This window comes from Pseudorasbora parva, chromosome 1 (assembly GCF_024679245.1).
Source record: "Pseudorasbora parva isolate DD20220531a chromosome 1, ASM2467924v1, whole genome shotgun sequence".
Taxonomy (NCBI): Eukaryota; Metazoa; Chordata; class Actinopteri; order Cypriniformes; family Gobionidae; genus Pseudorasbora; species Pseudorasbora parva.
The window spans coordinates 70,819,289-70,840,893 of NC_090172.1; the positions used below are offsets into that span (position 1 = coordinate 70,819,289).

Genomic DNA, 21,605 nt, shown 5'->3' on the forward strand with positions numbered 1-21,605 from the left:
CACACCATCAGACCCTAACCCTATCCCTATCTCATTCACACCATCAGACCCTAACCCTATCCCTAACCCTGCCTCATTCACACCATCAGACCCTATCCCTAACCCTGTCTCATTCAGACCATCAGACCCTATTCGTATCCCTATCTCTGCCTCATTCAGACCATCAGACCCTAACCCTAACCCTAACCCTGCCTCATTCACACCATCAGACCCTAACCCTATCCCTATCTCATTCACACCATCAGACCCTAACCCTATCCCTATTTCTGCCTCATTCAGACCATCAGACCCTAACCCTATCTCATTCACAACATCAGACCCTAACCCTATCCCTATCTCATTCACACCATCAGACCCTAACCCTACCCCTAACCCTGCCTCATTCAGACCATCAGACCCTAACCCTATCCCTAACCCTGCCTCATTCACACCATCAGACCCTAACCCTATCCCTAACCCTGCCTCATTCACACCATCAGACCCTAACCCTATCCCTATCTCATTCACACCATCAGACCCTAACCCTATCCCTATCTCTGCCTCATTCAGACCATCAGACCCTAACCCTATCTCATTCACACCATCAGACCCTAACCCTATCCCTATCTCATTTACACCATCAGACCCTAACCCTAACCATATCCCTAACCCTGCCTCATTCACACCATCAGACCCTAACCCTACCCCTAACCCTGCCTCATTCAGACCATCAGACCCTAATCCTATCCCAAACCCTGCCTCATTCACACCATCAAACCCTAACCATATCCCTAACCCTATCCCTAACCCTATCCCTATCTCATTGACACCATCAGACCCTAACCCTACCCCTAACCCTGCCTCATTCAGACCATCAGACCCTAATCCTATCCCTAACCCTGCCTCATTCACACCATCAAACCCTAACCATATCCCTAACCCTGCCTCATTCACACCATCAGACCCTAACCCTAACCCTGCCTCATTCACACCATCAGACTCTAACCCTATCCCTAACCCTGCCTCATTCACACCATCAGACCCTAACCCTATCCCTAACCCTGCATCATTCACACCATCAGACCCTAACCCTAACCCTGCCTCATTCAGACCATCAGACCCTATCCCTAACCCTGCCTCATTCAGACCATCAGACCCTATCCGTAACACTGCCTCATTCAGACCATCAGACCCTATCCCTAACCCTGCCTCATTCAGACCATCAGACCCTATCCCTAACCCTGCCTCATTCAGACCATCAGACCCTATCCCTAACCCTGCCTCATTCACACCATCAGACCCTATCCCTAACCCTGCCTCATTCACACCATCAGACCCTAACCCTGCCTCATTCACACCATCAGACCCTAACCCTAACCCTGCCTCATTCACACCATCAGACCCTATCCCTAACCCTGCCTCATTCACACCATCAGACCCTAACCCTATCCCTATCTCATTCACACCATCAGACCCTAACCCTATCCCTATCTCATTCACACCATCAGACCCTAACCCTAAACCTAACCCTGCCTCATTCACACCATAAAGACCCTATCCCTAACCCTGCCTCATTCAGACCATCAGAACCTATCCCTAACCCTGCCTCATTCACACCATCGGACCCTATCCCTAACCCTGCCTCATTCACACCATCAGACCCTAACCCTGCCTCATTCACACCATCAGACCCTAACCCTAACCCTGCCTCATTCACACCATCAGACCCTAACCCTGCCTCATTCACACCATCAGACCCTAACCATAACCCTGCCTCATTCACACCATCAGACCCTATCCCTAACCCTGCCTCATTCACACCATCAGACCCTAACCCTATCCCTATCTCATTCACACCATCAGACCCTAACCCTATACCTATCTCTGTCTCATTCAGACCATCAGACCCTAACCCTAAACCTAACCCTGCCTCATTCACACCATCAGACCCTATCCTTATCCCTATCTCTGCCTAATTCAGACCATCAGACCCTAACCCTAACCCTGCCTCATTCACACCATCAGACCCTAACCCTATCCCTATCTCATTCACACCATCAGACCCTAACCCTATCCCTATCTCTGCCTCATTCAGACCATCAGACGCTAACCCTATCCCTATCTCATTCACACCATCAGACCCTAACCCTATCCCTATCTCTGCCTCATTCAGACCATCAGACCCTAACCCTATCCCTAACCCTGCCTCATTCACACCATCAGACCATAACCCTATCTCATTCACACCATCAGACCCTAACCCTATCCCTATCTCATTCACACCATCAGACCCTAACCCTATCCCTATCTCATTTACACCATCAGACCCTAACCCTATCCCTAACCCTGCCTCATTCAGACCATCAGACCCTAACCCTATCCCTAACCCTGCCTCATTCACACCATCAGACCCTAACCCTATCCCTAACCCTGCCTCATTCACACCATCAGACCCTAACCCTATCCCTAACCCTGCCTCATTCAGACCATCAGACCCTAACCGTATCCCTATCCCTAACCCTGCCTCATTCAGACCATCAGACCCTAACCCTATCCCTATCCCTATCTCTGCCTCATTCAGACCATCAGACCCTAACCCTATCCCTATCTCATTCACACCATCAGACCCTAACCCTATCCCTATCTCTGCCTCATTCAGACCATCAGACGCTAACCCTATCCCTATCTCATTCACACTATCAGACCCTAACCCTATCCCTATCTCTGCCTCATTCAGACCACCAGACCCTAACCCTATCCCTAACCCTGCCTCATTCAGACCATCAGACCCTAACCCTATCCCTAACCCTGCCTCATTCAGACCATCAGACCCTAACCCTATCCCTATCTCTGCCTCATTCAGACCATCAAACCCTAACCCTATCCCTAACCCTGCCTCATTCAGACCATCAGACCCTAACCCTATCCCTATCTCTGCCTCATTCAGACCATCAGACCCTAACCCTATCCCTATCTCTGCCTCATTCAGACCATCAGACCCTAACCCTATCCCTAACCCTGCCTCATTCAGACCATCAGACCCTAACCCTATCCCTATCTCTGCCTCATTCAGACCATCAGACCCTAACCCTATCCCTAACCCTGCCTCATTCAGACCATCAGACCCTAACCCATTCAGATCATCAGACCCTAACCCTAACCCTGCCTCATTTAGCCCATCAGACCCTAACCCATTCAGACCATCAGACCCTAACCCTAACCCTGCCTTTGTTAGGGTTTGTGCTGGACGAGGGGGATCATGTCTTACAGGCAGAGTCCCAGGGTTTTATAGCCCCTACTTCATTGTACCCCAGAAAGGTGGGTTACAGCCATCTTTGAGCTTTGAATCTAACAAGGCTCCGTGGTTACTTGACCGAGTCCAACTCCTCTTACTCAGCTTGGAGTTGGACTCGGTCAACCGAACAACTCACAGAGGAATGTGCTCAGTTGGTGTTAAGTCAGGACACCGGCCCGCTAAAAATTTTCAGTGGTTCCTGGACCTGTTTGTTGCTCTGGATGTCACATTCCATGTTGCTTTAGCTTTAGTATGTGTTTTCCCCAGTGAGCCTACTCCTACAGACACAGAGCAAAGTCAGGCAGGACGAGGAGCAGGTCTTGCTAGTTGCAGCCTATTGGCCCAAACGGGCCTGGTTCCCAAAATTGAGGCTGCTCAGGAGAGATCCTCCCTGGAGAATTCCTCATTTTTCAACACAAAAATGATATCGGGATTATATTGGGACATTGCCCAGCACTAGCCTTGACTGTATTGACAGACAGATAGAGTGTGTATGTGTGCAGCAATCAGTTATATTTGTACCTTTCATTGATTACTAATTGAGTTTTTTTCTAGGTTTTTCCACCTCACCAGCCTATCAGCAGTCTATAAATGTCTACTATTTTATGTCGGCATTGAAAACGTTCTCTGAAGCGCAGCAGTACTGCAGAGAGACCTACACAGACCTGGCAACTATTGAAAGCATGAATGATCTGAGCTCACTTCAGACCCAATGGGTGCCTAGTACCGGCGCGTGGATTGGGCTGATGGAATCCTCTGCTCTTCTGTGGCACTGGGCTCTGGCAGACAGACGCTTTTATAGAGACGGAGAGGCAGAATACAGGAACTGGGCACGTTTTGAGCCAGACGAAAATCTTAATCAAGGATGTGTCATCATGACAAGCAAAGGACTGTTTAAAAACAACAACTGCCTCAATACATGCAACTTTATTTGTTATGATGGTGAGTAAAGTTATAGGCCTTTCTGCCTTTTCATTTCGTGTTTGTTTCGTTTAAGAAGTTACTGAGTAGAACAGCCAAAATAATTTCCCTGCTCCACAAAACAAAACATTTTAGAAACAATCCTGTTTAATATTACAAATGATGTAGTAGAACATGACGTGTTAAAAGTGTTTGTTCAGCACACTTATTATCATTAAATAAAACTAATACCATGCAAAAAAATTATTAAAAACAAAATAAACATAATCTAAAATAAAAAAATATATATTTTATTTTAGCTTGTTTAAAACCAAACAAACTAAAAACTTAATACAAATATATAGACATACAGACAAAAATAAAAGAATAATAAAAATGATAAAACTAAATTACTTAAAGGTGCACTATGTAGTATTTTTGCAGTAAATATCCAAAAACCATCAGGCCAGTGTTATTTATTTTGTTCAGTTGAGTTCTTACAATACCCCAAATGTTTCCAACTAGTTGTAAATTGTGAGAAAAATGCTATTTTAACCAAGGAGCCAGGATGTCCGAGCATAGCGTCTGAGGGAGTTGCCGGTCAATTGCGTCATATCTGCATTACTCCGGTTTCCAGTTTTATTCTTCAGAATCGCTTTACTCTTAGCAGTGTGAACAAGTGTCACAACAGCTGCCGAGCGAACGCACAGAGTAACATCATAAAATCATTTTCAACACACTTAAACATATCTAGTATGATAAACAGAGCTGTTACCTCCTACTCATGACCGGAAAAGCAGAAACGGCGCCGGCGACTGTGGCATAATAAAAGTCCCGCGGCTCTTGAGGCGTGTGCTGTTCATCTGATTAACAATCGCTCCTCCCTCAGCTCCACAACACTCTGTTAAGAACCCAAGGTATCTTGTCTGTTTTAATCTGTCATTTGTCTGTGTATATACTCTCTCTGTATGTATAGTTGTGTCTGTGTTCCAGGTGGGCGTGGTTTCGACTTACCGGTGGGGAAACACGGATTGGTCCCTCTAAACACCTGACCAGTACTTAACCCTTTAGGCGCCAGAGGTTTTTTCCTAAAACGTTCGATTTTGACATCTTAATTCCAAAAGGCTATATCTTAAAATTGATAAAAGATAGAAACTTTCTGTAAATTAGAGAAATATTAAGGAGGACCCTAAGTTTATGTAGAGATTACATTTTCCCATCTAATTTGCATATTATGACGTCATAGCGTGGGGGCAATCTTGGATTATATAATTTTCATGAAAAGCCACATGTTTAAATGATAAAATGCAGCACTTCTTTCCCCCCAAAATGTCCCTCACCTTCTGTGTGCTATATTGCACAATACTGCATGTTCAGGTAAATAGTAAATAGTAAACAAACTGTGTAAATCATTACTAATAAGTGGTAGAAACAAACCGAATCCATAGCGGTTTGCCTTTTGCTGTAGAGATTTTCCATTTACCACATACAGTAAGCACTCTGATTGCATATATGGGGCACATATATATTATATATGATATATTATGCATAATAGCCCCTCTGCCCCGCGTCACAGCACGTCTGCTCGCGTGCAGATCTGCCTCGCGCGCTGCCGCGTGTGCACAGCCACGGCCAGTGTTATCATTTTGACTCCCCACCCTGCCTCCACATTGCCCTCAAACTTGCTTATGAATACTTCGACCTCTTCTAACATACCCAGTGGCGTTAGATAAAATCTCCACCACAATACTGTCGCCGCGATCGCGGAGAGGCGCGCGGTGAGAAGACGCGCGCTTCATGGTGAGCGCGGCAAAAATCTCCCGCGGCCGCCTCATTCCCAACACTAACACACCTGCTAACTTCGCTATGAACACTCGGACCCCGGGAAACATTATTCCCACCACTGACATTGGGCAAAGGACCATCTGCATTGGGCAAATGATTCACCATTTGTGCTTAGTGTAACGTTAGGTTTAGTTTCACTTTCAGAGTCACCGTCATCTCACATTTCCCTTCAGAATCAGGGTCCGCGAATAGAAGACCCAACACTTCATTGCGGGTAAGCTTTATTGATGCCATTAGAACATAATAATAGTAATAATAATCTAATGCAAATACTCGCTGACGTTGACAATGCTCTGATAACACAGCTCACTCGCACGTCAGCTCCGCTTTTGTTTACACTGATTCAATGCGCTCTTGCTCGTATATTTTGTATAGAATCATGATGTTTGTATGAGTCAGGGATGAAGTACAACATGTCTACCATCTAGTGGAGGGGAGGTTGAATGAAATTTGACACCCTATTTGACAAAATCGGCCGTTTTATTCAGTGACGCATCTTGTCGAGTAAACTCGACCGTGGCGCCAAGAGGGTTAAGGACCGCCCCAAACACTCAGCCTTGGCCTTGTGCCTCGTTGACTTTGTGCTATATCGCCCTCGTTCTTCGCTTCCAGTGACTTTCTGATTATACCGTTCGTTTCGTCATCGTTTGTTTGAGAGTGTCATGCCAGAGAGATTGTGAGTGTTTTAGGAGGTTGTGAGTGTTTGTTAGACACCAATTTATTTATGTTTATCACTTTGTTTATGGTTAAGGGAGATAGGTAAGTTAAGTTGTGTTTTGTTTTCTTTATTTTTTGGTTAGGTAATTTAGGTTCAAAAGAAGATTGTTTTGTTTATTGTTTTGGCCGTGTCTGCCCCTTTGTGCTGAAACCCTTATTTTCATTGTAAATAAACTTGCATCATTTTGATATCTCTCTGGTAGTGAGACTCGCTTCCTTTTTGTTACGGCTGACCCCTAGCGGTCGTAACAGAAATTGGGGGCTCGTCTTAAAGTTTTCTTTTTTCAAAAGACCAATTGGACTGTCGTCGTTGCGTGTGTAACTCATGAAATTTGCTTAGTATATTTTAGTTTGGCTAGTGGTTTTCATTTTGAGGGGGAGGGAATTCGCGATGTCTTTAAAATTTGAGCTAGAAAGGTTTGCGGTTCAGCCCACGGCTGATCAATTGGATATCTGCCGCAAAGACGATCTGTTTTCAATCGCGGATTTATATCAAATTACAGTTCCTCGTGGTGCAGTGAAACGTGAGCTTAAGGATGCGATTTACAAACATTTGGTGGAGCAGGGAGTTTTGTCAGAGGAGCGCGACTCGGCGGGTGTTGCACTTCGGTTGCCGGGTCCCGCGGGTGAGGGAGAACAGCCCAAACCCGAGGAACTGGCTAGCATAGATCCCGTCGATCTGCCGTCTCCGCAAAATCCCTTACTGGCGATCAAACTGAAAGAGCTGGAGTTGGAGTTGGGCAGGCAACAATATCAGAGTCAGCTGCTGCATGCACGCACAGTTGAACTTGAAATCAAGCGAGCAATCAGGCTCAAAGAGCTGGAGCTCGAACTGAAAACAAAATCGCCTGTTTACCCCTCAGCTGTTGATGCGCCTGGCGCGAGCGTGCCTGTGTCGTCGCCCATCACCGCTTCCACTCCGAGCCCTATTCCTGCACCTCGACGCACCCCACAAGTAAGTCAACCCGGATTTGATATTAGTCGTCAAATAGCACTAGTTCCGTTGTTCCGTGAAAGTGAGGTTGACACTTATTTCACTGTGTTTGAGCGAATCGCCGCCACGTTAAAATGGCCGCGGAATGTTTGGCCGCTGTTGTTACAGTGTAAGCTCGTCGGTAAAGCCCAGGAGGTCTGTTCAGCGTTAACGCTTGAACAGAGCTTGGATTATGATGTGATGAAGACCGCCGTTTTGCGCACTTATGAATTAGTTCCCGAAGCATACCGGCAAAAGTTTCGAAATCATGTGAAAACCTCTAGTCAAACACATGTGGAGTTTGCCAGAGACAAGGCAAATTTATTTGATAAATGGTGTACTGCGAATAAAGTCGTCACGTTTGAGCAGCTTAAAGAGCTGATTTTGTTAGAAGAATTTAAGAATTGTCTACCGGAGAAAATTGTGGTTTACTTAAATGAACAGAAAGTGTCCTCTTTGTCTGAAGCTGCAGTTTTTTCTGATGAGTTTGTACTCACGCACAGAATAGTGTTTTCACCCGCAAAGCGTAACTTCCCCGATCAAGTTCGTAGTCCTAAGGATACCACAGTGGTACCCAAGAACGATTCAAGTGCAGATCGCAGCGAAAACCGTGAATGTTTTTACTGTCATGAGTTGGGGCATCTCATTGCCGTTTGCCCCGTTTTGAAGCGTAAAGCCGGTAAGAAAGGGACCACTTTTAAAAGTGTTGCATTAGTTGATCGACCTGATGTGTACCCTGAGCTAGTATCTTTAGATACAACCGCTGAATCTGCTTTTGAGCCATTTATTTTTGATGGTGTCGTGTCACTTAAGGAAGCCGACTCTGAAACGAAAAGCATTCGCATGCTCCGTGATACGGGCGCGGCGCAGTCTTTCATTTTAGAGAGGGTGTTACCGTTTTCTGAAAAGTCAAGTTGTGGTTCCAGTGTGTTAGTGCAAGGTATTGACCTCACTGTAGTTAAAGTTCCTTTGCACAGTGTCCATTTACGCTCTGGAATAATTTCAGGGGCAGTTAAGCTGGCAGTTCGATCTGAATTACCTGTTAAAGGTGTATCGCTCATTTTAGGCAATGATCTAGCCGGTGACAAAGTTTTCTGTTTACCCGAAGTGATAGATGTTCCTGATACGCACGACGAGGATGCGTTGCAAGGGGAGTTTCCTGAAGTGTTTTGCACATGTGTAGTGACACGAGCTCAAGCTCATAAATTCAAAGATTCCGTTGATCTGTCAAAAACATTTTTGTGTGCTGACAATTCTGCTGAAACAGAGAAAGTTGATTCGGTTCAGTTGAAAGTGTGCGCACTTCCAGATGTTGATTTACCATTTGGTAAAGCTACGTTAATTGAGGCACAAAGTGCCGATCAAAGTCTGTGTCACTGTTTTGCAGCTGCTGTCGAGCCGACTGTTTTGCCAGAACATCCTGCGACCTACTTCTTTGAAGATGGCGTTCTTATGCGTAAGTGGTCTCCTAGACATGTCAAGGATGACTGGGGTACTGTTTTTCAAGTTGTTGTTCCAAAACCCTTTCGAGAACAGGTATTGAGTGTGGCGCATGACCATGAACTTTCTGGTCATGTAGGCATCCGAAAAACTTACGATAATCTTTTGAAACACTTTTTTTGGCCTTCGATGAAATCTGACGTTTCCAAATTCTGTAAATCCTGTCACGCATGTCAAGTATCAGGTAAGCCCAATCAAGTTATCCCTCCAGCCCCATTGAAGCCAATACCCGTGCTTGGCGAACCATTTGAGCGAATCTTGATTGATTGCGTTGGGCCATTACCCAAAACAAAATCGGGAAATTCGTATTTGTTAACGTTGATGTGTGCGTCAACCAGGTATCCCGAAGCGATACCACTTCGTTCCCTTAAGGCTCATGCTATTGTCAAAGCAATTATAAAATTCTGTACCACTTTCGGAGTGCCGAAATACATTCAATCTGATCAAGGTACTAATTTCATGTCCAAAGTGTTCGCCAAAGTAATAAAAAAACTAAACATTAAACATCAAGTATCTAGCGCTTACCATCCTCAGTCGCAAGGTGCCCTCGAACGTTTTCATCAAACTCTCAAATCCATGTTGCGAACGTTTTGTGTCGGAGAACAGAAAGAATGGGATGAAGAGGTCCCACTCTTGTTGTTTGCAATACGTACCACGACTCAAGCGTCCCTCGGGTTCAGTCCTTCTGAATTGATTTTTGGACACACTGTGCGTGGCCCCTTGAAAATTTTACAAGAACAGATTCTTTCTTCCGACCGTTCGTCTCCCACTACAAACATCTTAGATTACGTTAGCGCTTTTCGTGAAAAACTGCATAAACTCTGGAAGCTGGCAAAACATTCGCTTGATTCAGCCCAAGACCAAATGAAAACTCGATATGACCAAAAAGCTGTACAGCGCGGTTTCCAGATTGGAGACAGAGTTCTCGTTTTACTTCCCGTGCCTGGTTCAGTGCTTCGAGCTAAATTTACTGGGCCTTATGAGATTAAAGAGAAACTAAGCGATACCGATTATGTTGTTGATACCCCCGAGCGTAAGAGAAAGTCGAGAGTTTGTCACATTAATATGCTAAAGGTGTATGTGACCCGTCCTAACTCTGACGTTAAGATCCCTGTTGTTACTGTCGCCCCAGTGAATGTACCACTGTCAGATTATTCGCCTGAAGTAGACGGTTTGAAGATGAATAGTGCTACATTCTCAACTGCTCGGTTATCCAACTCAGAGACTCTGTCAAACTTTTCAGCAAAATTGTTACACTTGTCTACGTCTGCCCAGGCTGATATACAAACTTTGGTGGAAAGATATCCGACTTTGTTCAGTGACTATCCTACCACTACACACGTGATAAAACACGATATTGATGTTGGGTCCCATGCACCTGTTAAACAGAACGCTTATCGTGTTAATCCACTTAAGAGAGACCTGATGGGGAAGGAAACTCATTATTTACTTGAACATAACTTAGCAGTCCCTAGTTCCAGTCCATGGTGCTCACCATGTCTTCTCGTCCCTAAGACAGACGGTACTTCGAGATTCTGTACAGATTACAGAAAAGTTAATGCGTTGACTAAGGCTGATTCATTTCCACTGCCACGCATGGAAGACTGTGTTGATCGTGTGGGAAATGCTAAATTCGTAACAAAACTTGATCTACTAAAAGGTTATTGGCAAGTGCCGCTCACAGAGCGGGCCTCCGAAATCTCTGCCTTCGCCACCCCTGAAATGTTCCTACAATACCGGGTTATGCCTTTTGGCCTTCGAAACGCTGGAGCTACCTTTCAACGTTTAATGTCCATTGTGTTATCCAATGTATCAAATTGTGAGGCATATTTAGATGACGTTGTGTGTTATGCTAACACTTGGGAAGATCATCTGAACACTTTAGAGGAAGTCTTTAAACGTCTCAGAGATGCTAATCTTACCATGAATCTAGCTAAGTGTGAATTTGGATGTGCTACCATCACATACTTGGGTAAAAAAGTCGGTAGTGGTCATGTTCGCCCACTGAACTCAAAAATTCAGGCTATCCTCGACTTTCCAGTCCCTCAGACGAGAAGAGAGCTCCGTCGTTTTTTGGGAATGACCGGTTACTATCGATGTTTTTGTAAAAATTTCTCTGACGTTGCTAGCCCTCTCACTGGGTTACTGCGAAAAACAGCCTCATTCAGGTGGACTTCTGTTTGTCAATCTGCTTTTGATGCTCTGAAAACTCTGCTCTGTAGTACACCTGTCCTCGTTGCACCCAATTTTGAAAAGCCATTTCTGTTAGAAGTTGATGCTAGTGGTACTGGTGTTGGTGCTGTCTTATTGCAGACTGGTACGGATGGTTTGAATCATCCCATCAGCTTCTTTTCAAAGAAATTCTTGAAGCATCAAATTCACTACAGCACCATAGAGAAAGAGGCCCTAGCCTTGATTCTTGCCTTACAGCACTTTGAAGTGTATATCGGTTCTAGTGTACAACCTGTTACTATCTTCACTGATCATAACCCCCTTACATTCCTTCAACAAATGTCTAATGCCAATCATCGTTTAATGCGATGGTCTTTGATCTGTCAAAGTTACAATCTGAAAATCTGTCATAAAAGAGGTATTGAAAATGTCATTGCTGACTCACTATCCCGTGTCAATCAGTAAAACATGTTTTATTTTTATGGAGGGGGGTGTTAAGAACCCAAGGTATCTTGTCTGTTTTAATCTGTCATTTGTCTGTGTATATACTCTTTCTGTATGTATAGTTGTGTCTGTGTTCCAGGTGGGCGTGGTTTCCACTTACCGGTGGGGAAACACGGATTGGTCCCTCTAAACACCTGACCAGTACTTAAGGACCGCCCCAAACACTCAGCCTTGGCCTTGTGCCTCGTTGACTTTGTGCTATATCGCCCTCGTTCTTCGCTTCCAGTGACTTTCTGATTATACCGTTCGTTTCGTCATCGTTTGTTTGAGAGTGTCATGCCAGAGAGATTGTGAGTGTTTTAGGAGGTTGTGAGTGTTTGTTTATTGTTACCATCTGATTATCCACTCTATTTTTGATCCCTGCCTGCTTGACTACGCTTATTGAACACTGAATCGGATTTGTTTGCCAAGACCCTGTATATACAACTGTAAATACTATTTATTTTGTTTATGGTTAAGGGAGATAGGTAAGTTAAGTTGTGTTTTGTTTTCTTTATTTTTTGGTTAGGTAATTTAGGTTCAAAAGAAGATTGTTTTGTTTATTGTTTTGGCCGTGTCTGCCCCTTTGTGCTGAAACCCTTATTTTCATTGTAAATAAACTTGCATTATTTTGATATCTCTCTGGTAGTGAGACTCGCTTCCTTTTTGTTACGGCTGACCCCTAGCGGTCGTAACAACTCGGCCCTGCCCTGCTTCACATAGTGATGGGCAGACCGAGGCTTCGTGAAGCACTGAAACAGTTGAAGCAAATGTGTCGAGGCTTCGAAACAGCACCCGACACCCGTCTCCATGACGCCATCTAGTGGACACTTGCATGTATTGTTTTGAAATAACCTTCACAGTGATACATGAAAAAAAAAAAGGTTCTAACATCTGTCTGACAGCTACTTGGTTTTCTAACCTGTAGCCTTCCCGTTGTGAATAACTTGAGTGTTTTTGTCATGTAAAATGAGGATTAATAAAATAAATACAGCCACAATGTGTCAGTTTTTACATCATATTTTTATTTAAAAATATTAATTGCTCTGCTGTTGAAGGGCTTAGTCGACTTCTTTTTTTACATATAATTTCTCCAGCCTTTGAAAAAATCCTTTCACAAGGGACACTTGTTGCTGGCATGCACAAATATTTAGTAGCAAGTACATATAAATGAGGGAAAATTACTGCTCTCTCTCTCCAGTAAGTTAATGGATCATGCGTTCTGGGCAAAAACGCATCCTTCAGGTATTTTTTCACTTCTACTGTTGCATCAGCTGTTACACTGTGTGTCGTCTGGGTATCACGGATACGGCTATCGAACAGTTCCCATAAACTGTCCTGTGTTTCTGTTGGTGTTGATGATGATGGTGATGATGATGATGGGCCTGGTGTTGACATTTGTGGCTCTGAATGAAACAAATCAACAATTAGTTACAAAGCATATAAACACACTGACAGCATATATGAAGTATAAGTGACATAAGTATGCAAATGATATATCTCCATAAAGTTAGATGAAGACTGAAACTGCTCACCAGAAGATGCTGTGTTTGAACGCATCAGCGAAGCGCACTCCAGTGTTATGTTCTTTTCAGCCTCCTGGGCTTTGGCAGCATTTCCAAAAGCAACATGTTTAAACCTTGGGTCCAGCAGTGTGGCAAGTGCCAAGGCTCTGAATGACTCATACCCCCCACATCTGGAGTGCAGACCTTCTTGCAGATGTGATCCTGTTCAAAACACGAGCAAAACATATTAATTATATTATTGACAACAATATGACATTTATAGCCAATTACATAGAATGGTCATTGTGGCCTACCTAATTGTATAGTTGATTCCTGAGTTGCAAGTCCTTTTTTCTGAGCAAGCTTGTGCTGCAACATCCTGTAGAGAGGTATAAGTTTGGAAGCTGACACCCTCTGTTCCTCTGACAACTCTGTTGTTGCTAGTTTAAATGGTTGAAGTAATGACAATGATTCTTCAATAATGTCATATTCAAAACTTGTCAGAGGAGCAATATCACTCTTTAAATTTGAAAGTGCAGCGCCCACTGGCTCTCGTTGCTCATGCAATCGTTGCATCATGTCAAATGTGCTGTTCCATCTTGTGTCCACCTCCTGTACCATCTTCAGAGTTGGTCTGCCCATCAAGCCCTGCATCTCCACAAGCTTGTCCTTTGCTTTGCAGCTGGATCGAAACAACCCCACAATCTTTCTGGCTTTCTGCCGTATTTCATTGATGACATGGGTTTGATCTAGGGCCTTCTTCACAATCAAGTTCAAAGTATGGGCAAAACATGGGACACGTCGAAGGTTCAGTAGCTCGGCACTTAGGATCATGTTGGACGCATTGTCCGTCACCATACACAGAACTTTGGAGGTTATTCCCCACTCAGCCATTAGCAACGATTTAGCCTCCATGAGATGCTGGGCTGTGTGGGTTTGGTAAAACCTCCTTACACCCAGTACAACAGTTGCCAGCTTTGCCTCTGGTGTTATGTAGTGGCAAGTCACACCAAGATATCCATCCATATTAATGGAGGACCACATGTCAGCAGTAAGGCTAACAAAATCTGCCTTTTTTAGGTCCTCCATGGTCTTCTTCTTGGTGTCATTGTACCTTTCGGTGACCATGGTTTTAAGCGCCTTCCGGGATGGGAGAACATAGCTTGGATCAAGCTTGTTCACAAACGCCATGAAACCCTCATCCTCCACGACGGTGAAGGGCTGCAAATCCTTCACCACCATGTATACAAGAGCCTCATCCAATTCCCTCTGTCTGCCTTTTAAAAGAAGATAAAAATAAAAGATGAAACATACTTCAAGACACATAAGTTGGGAAAAAATATAGAAATAGTGCACAGATATTACAAGCTATTACATTATTTGGAAACCTTTCCAGACAAACAATTTTGCTAAAGTTTATGATCTGACAGACACAGATCAAACTGAATATAGAACTACAACAATTAGAGCTGGTTGGCTGTCAAATGGTTAATAATATGTAGGCCTATACGTTTTTCAATTAATACAGTAGCTACGTTTGTGAAGTGATATATTTAACTGTTCACAGTAAAGCTGTGTTTAACACAATTGGGAGTTGTGATTGGTACATTACTTGTAAGGGTGGTAGACACAGGAATAGCCTAAGCCTTTTTAAAAGTATAGACTTTGTGACTTTATCTGAATTATATTTCAAACAATGCATACCTTGCTTAGACGGCCCAGCAGTGTCAGTAGCAGGCCTAGGTACAGGGGGAATATTACCATCCTCTGCACCCTCCAAAATGGCAGGATGAGTGCTCCTCAAATGGCGCATCATTGAAGATGTATTACTGCAATAGGCTAGCTGCCTATCACAAATCATACATCTCACTTTATTTGGGGTTTCCAAATGGAAATGCTCCCACACCACAGATGTACGACATCTCTTATGTGGAGCTTCCATATCTATATATCAACTATGAATCTCTCTCTCTCTCTCTCTCTCTCTCTCTCTCTCTCTCTCTCTCTCTCTCTCTATATATATATATATATATATATATATATATATAATATATATGTAATAATCTATATCTATATAATTCTATATCTAAATAATTCTATATTTCTATCTGCTGTGCTATCTGTCACTATCTAACTTTGCCTATATGAATGTGTCACTAGTCTATATCTATACTAACTATCTGTCACTGTCAATACCTATCAGTCAATATATCTAATTTAAATCTAGCCTAAATGTAACTAACCAAAGCTTACTATAAATCTCACTACTATCACAAAATCACTACTATCACAAAATCACTGCTATCACAAAATGTCTCTCCTCTCACAAAACCCACGAGGTGAAGATGGATTAACTTCACTTTTAAACTGTGGCGAATTAGGTTCATACAGATGTGTGACTGTGTGGTTTGTTCCCGCCCCTTGCAATCAAAGCAGTTTCGACAGGCGCACCTGATGAAACACTTCAGTGCTTCGTTTAGCTGTAGTCACGTGACATGGGTGTGTCGAATCACAGTCCGGAGCAGTGTTTCGAAACATCTGCGCTTCGGGATCTCGACACAGCTTCGAAACGTCAGTTTCGCGTCAGCCATCCCTAGCTTCACACTACAGCAACGATAATAATCACATCCATTAACATGATTTCTGCCAGAGTCCTATGTTCCACCTGCTGTGACCACATGTCCCACATGCCTGAAGACCACATGTCCCAAGATAATGCACTCAAAACTGGCCTCATCAAACTATGCCTTTGTTTTGAATAGGCACCCTCTAGCGGACAGGAAAGTTACATAGAAAAGTTAAAAATCCCTTTTATTATCATTAACTAAAACCATAAAAAAACCTTTTAATTGCATGCAAATAAAATAAACATGACCTGAAAAAACATTTTATTTGAACTTGAAGTATGAAAATAACTAATAGTAAATAATAATAATAATAATAATAATAATTATAATAATAATAATTAAAATAATAATAATAACTAATAAAATGTTAATTAATTACAAAATGACTTACATTTTAAAATGTAAATGAGTATGAAAATGAGAAATGATGCCTTTAGTTTATTTAATTTAAAGTATAGTTTAGAGTAACCTGCGTCCTCTGCTCCTGTAGCTGCTGACATTACCCAGCCTTACGTCTACATCAGCCTCCAGTACACATGGAGAGAAGCTCAGATACACTGCAGAGAGCTTCACACAGATCTGGCCATCGTGAGGAACCAGGAGGAGAACCGGCTCATCCAGCAGCTCATTCCTGCAGGCACAGTCGCATACATCGGCCTCTTCCGAGACCCCTACGCCTGGTCCGACAGAAGCAATTCTTCCTTCAGAAACTGGGCTTGGAATCAGCCAGATGTCCTCGGGGAATGTGTGGCGTTACTGGAGAGCAGACGATGGAAGACTGAGGTCTGCAGTAACCCGAAGCCATTTATCTGCTATCGCAGTGAGTGTTCCCTTATAATTATTATTAATATGCTGTGCAGTAGCTGTTAGGTACGCCAAAAAATGTAATTTTGCCAATGTACGGTTCGGTCATTTTTTAACCCATTTTTCTTTTTTTACTTCAGGGTGATGGTACGAAATTTGGTAAAGGTTTTGCTGTGTGAACACAAAAATTCCATTAAAAAAATCTCTGGCATGATTGGAAAAGGTTAAATGGTCAATACAAGTCACACTTGTATTGTTCACGCATTAAGAAATGAATCGGAGACATATTTCATCTAGTGGAAGCATTTGGTACTGCGCCCAGATTAAATCTCACTGAAAGCCCATTTTATGAGATATTAAACTCAAATTTGGGACACAGTGTATTTAGATAAATGAATTTACAGTTTTAGAGTAAAACATGTTATGGAAAAATATATTTCACTTTCTTTTTTTTTTTTTTTTACAATTATATAATGAAAAACAAACATTTTTGAAATTCACTTTTTAAAAACTTTTTTTGCTTCAGCAATCATATCATTAAAATAAAAAAGGTCATTTTTGATAGACGTGAATAGGACCATATATGTATATGTATATATATATATATATATATATATATATATATATATATATATATATATATATATATATATATTAGGGACGCCACAATACTCAATATAATATTGAAATGTTGAAACAGTTTATTTCAGCTCTGTTTTAAATATTTATCTCAGTTTATTTCAGCTCTGTTTGAGTGTGCCTGTGAGTCTACGCACTGATATGAGCAAATATCCGATCATATGCTCTAAAGTTAGGGTTTTTAGCCGCGTTTTAAAGCCTTGCCGGATAAACATTTAATACGCATTTTACATGTGCTGAGTGCACGCGCTGTCAAACACGAGATTACTGGACTACGTAGTCTTACTGCGCTAATACTGTCACACAACACAGATAAACACAGTCGGTTATGTCTAAAGTTAAAGTAAAATCGCGTGTCTGTATATGATGAGATGCGGGCAGGTCTTAGCGGCGCAGACTAGTGCTTGTGACCGCTTGTCCTTAAAGGGACAGGTCACCTCTAAAATTATAGAGGTGTTAGAGGTATTAAAATAGACAAAGAAAAGAAAAGAAAAATCACTCACTGCTCTTGAATAAAGTAATAATGCAGTAGCTTTCAATCAATGTATATTGAAGACTATGTAGTTGTAGTTTTAGTCTACATTCTTTCAATTTCATACATAAATGCTGCTGTACATCTCTGAGCTGCCACTGTACATCTTTATATATAGATTTATTTTATATTATACAATACACTAGGAATGTGTAGAAGGGTTTTTTTTTAAAGTAAAGTTTTAAGTTTAAGTAAGGCTCTTAGTCTCTTTCTGTTCCTGTCGCCGAAGAATAGAAAAGCAAAAAAAAAAAAAACGAACCGAACCGAAAACCGTGGAAATAAACTGCGGTATGTATTGAACCGTGGACTAACTGTACTGTTGCATCCCTAATGCTGAATATAATGATATATATATCATCACTATCTCTGAGTGTGAAGGAGTTCAACTCTTTAGTCCTGTTGTAATGCTGTGTTCAGGTGAGGTTGTTACGAAGAGGCAAATCCTGAGACTGAAGGTCAAATCTGGTCTGAATGGGAATGATCCGGATCTGAAGACGGCCATCTTAGCTGAGGTGTGTCATATCATTAACTGCTTTAACTTAGCTTTTAAATGTACTTTTAATCAACCTCATAATAATGCAATATATAAATGAGCAGAAGAGACTCTTACTGTCTGGTAGTGTGTATCAGACCGTTCCTTACGGAGCATGCAACACAGCTTCTTGTCCAAGCCCTGGTCATTTCTAGACTTGACTATTGCAACGCGCTTCTGGCTGGACTTCCATCTTGTGCAATCAAACCGCTGCAAATGATCCAGAACGCTGCAGCACGTCTTGTATTCAATGAGCCCAAAAGGGCTCATGTCACACCTCTATTCATCTCTCTGCATTGGCTACCACTCGCTGCCCGGATCAAATTCAAAGCCCTGACTCTTGCTTATGGATCTTCCACAAGCGCAGCACCCGCATACTTCGACTCACTCCTTCGCGTCTACACACCCACCAGAAGCCTTCGCTCCGCTAATGAGAGGAGGCTTGTGGTACCATCACAGAGAGGCATGAAATCCCTCTCTCGAACTTTTTCTTTCATTTTTCCGGGTTGGTGGAACGATCTTCCGTCCTCCATACGCACAACAGAATCACTCACTTTGTTCAAAAGACAGGTAAAAACTCATCTCTTCCATGAGCACTTAATCTTACATTAAAAAAAAAAAAAAAAAAAAAAAAAAAAAAAAATCCCCCTCTATTTCTCCTTTCTTCTTTCCTTTTCTGGTCTTTGCTACACTGAGCAGTGTACAAATCTTGGTATTTAGGGCACTTTTTGTGTTTCGTTGCCTCTTCTTGACGGATCGCTTCCTGTTCTCCTGAGTTGTAAGTCGCTTTGGATAAAAGCGTCTGCTAAATGCATAAATGTAAATGTAAATGTAAATGTAAAGCCGTGTGTTGGTTTCAGATCCAGCGGCGGCTGCAGAAACTGGGAGAGATGAACGTCACCAGACTGGAGTGGAGAGAAGCTGCCGACGGAAGAACCAGAGCACAGTAACGGCAGAGCGGATGGAAGACACGGAAGAGACACAAATATCCCTGCATCTCTGGGAAGATTTACAATAACGGGGGCAGATTATGAAATGACACATGCAGGACTGTGTGTATTTACATATACATTTAGTGTTGTACTATGATTTCTGGTGAGGGTTTTTCTTTGTGATAAAGTATGGAGGAATTGTGCGTATTTCATGGGCTTATGTTCAGAAACTAAATGTGATGAAAAGCAATGCTAAATGAAGATAATAAAACGCACCCAGCCAGATAACAGGCCTGCTATACTCCAACTAAGACTGTTATTTGCTTCTGTATTCTTTCTATCGCCATGTGGTGCTTTCAGATCCAGAAGAAGCTGCATTTAGCAGAAGCCTTTATTTATTCATAGCAATTTACTGAAGAGGAAGAAAAATCAGGTTGTCCATATGTTGTGCTCTTTAGACTGCACGATAACTTTAAGAGTTCACTACAAAACTAAAATACTGTATAATTTGGTCATTTATTTATAGAACAAATCTGTTGTTTTTTTCACAGTATGACCTAACAAACCACAGTTATGACCAATATAATGATGTATTTTCTGCAAGTGAGATGTGATATTAATAATAAACATAATTCAAATCAACAAAAGTGAAACATTCAGTCACAAAAACCAGGACCAGGAGAATTTCCATCTGGACCAGAGTGATTTCCATCTCGACCTTCACCTTCTCCTGAGGCGTTTTATTCAAAGACAAAAGCAAATCACTAATCGCACCAAGCCTGCGAGTTAGGGAAATGAGTTAACTACAGACCAAAACATGCTGATAAACATCTCTCAACAAATACATGATCTGGAATGGGTTTTGCTGATTTTATGACATTTTTGTCAAAACAAAACAGAAAACAGCTTAACAGTGCAAACAAACTGACAGTACCAGGGTGGACAAGCTAAAACAACACAAATGGTGATATATAGGGTTTCAAAACGCTGTAACATTAGAGTTCAAATGGTGGTATTAATGTCTCAGACAAGTTTTAAACTGATAATGTTCAACATTATAAAGCAGTAAGATCATGATCTTTACTGGGGACACAAAGTCATAGAATGTAATTACATTTCATCAAGTTAGTGTTTTAAGCATTTTTACATGTATTCCAATATAATATCTAACGGCACTAACAGTTTACACAATACATTTTATTTGGGAAGTGATGTTTAGTTGTTCTTTTTAATAGTCTACCTATTTTCATCAGTCATCAAGCTCAGTAAACAGTGTCACAGACATGGAGCTGTAGCTTTAATTTCCCTAAACTGATTGCTCACAAAAAAACAAAACAAAAAAAAACAGTCTACATATTTTCAGATCATTTTAAGTTTGCTTTCCTGTGTCCAAGTCCAGTCCTAGTCCTAGTTAGTTCATTATTCCTGTCCCCTGCACAGGCCATGCCCGCCACCCCTTGCCATCCTGTGATCATGTCTTGTGCATCCCAGTCTCATGTGTTATGGTGTCATTGGTTAATTGTCTTGATTTTGTTCACAGGTGTGTCTTGTCTAGTCATCAGTAGTCTCTGAATTGAAACCCTCTTGTTTGCCGTGTGTCTTTGCCTAGAATTGTCTGTGTAACCCATTGTTTAGTAAGAAGTCATGTTCTAGTTTTGTCTGTTCAGATTTAAAGGGCTCATATAATGGTACATGCACTTTTACAAGCTGATTGTATGGAAATGTGTATTCGCAGTGCCTGTACACAACCATCCCATAATGATAAAAATCAATCCAGAGCTTTTTTTTAATCTCCTTATTTGTTTTCTCCTGTCTCAAATCGAGCCGTTCGATGTGTGACATCACAAGCCCCTCGCACGACTGTTGATTAACAGCAGCATACCTCAGACCCGCCCTGAGCGAGCTCATCATAGGCTCTGTCCCAAATGGCACCCGAAACCCTCACAGTCTTCCTCTGAGTCCGCACTTTTACGACGTAATGCCGCTTTGACTACCGGGTAGAATTCCTCTGCATAGCTCGTAAACTTGCAGGCTCGGCTGAAGTGTGCATCGAGGGCACATAGCAGCCACAAAGGGGGCGCTCACGAGCACCCTTCTTAAAGCTTAAATGACGAATGGGACACCCTGCGGTCTTGTGGACTTAACAGACACGCGCAAGCAATGGCCATTG

At 42.3% G+C, this 21,605-nt stretch overlaps 1 protein-coding gene across 2 annotated transcripts; it reads left to right on the top strand.

Moving 5' to 3' along the window:
• Positions 1-6,747: 6,747 nt before the first annotated feature.
• Positions 6,748-19,926, top strand: LOC137088695 (struthiocalcin-2-like). Of its 2 annotated transcripts, XM_067452128.1 has the most exons (4): positions 8,638-9,165; positions 16,487-16,816; positions 18,389-18,483; positions 19,364-19,926. In XM_067452128.1, exons 1-4 carry the CDS (start codon positions 9,162-9,164, stop codon positions 19,451-19,453), a joined length of 519 nt encoding a protein of 172 aa, XP_067308229.1. In that variant the 5' UTR covers positions 8,638-9,161; the 3' UTR covers positions 19,454-19,926. The 2 variants fall into 2 exon arrangements, with proteins under 2 accessions (XP_067308228.1, XP_067308229.1); XM_067452127.1 differs by lacking the exons at positions 8,638-9,165; positions 18,389-18,483; positions 19,364-19,926 and adding an exon at positions 6,748-7,691 and having other exon boundaries at positions 16,487-16,614.
• The last annotated feature ends 1,679 nt before the right edge of the window (positions 19,927-21,605 follow it).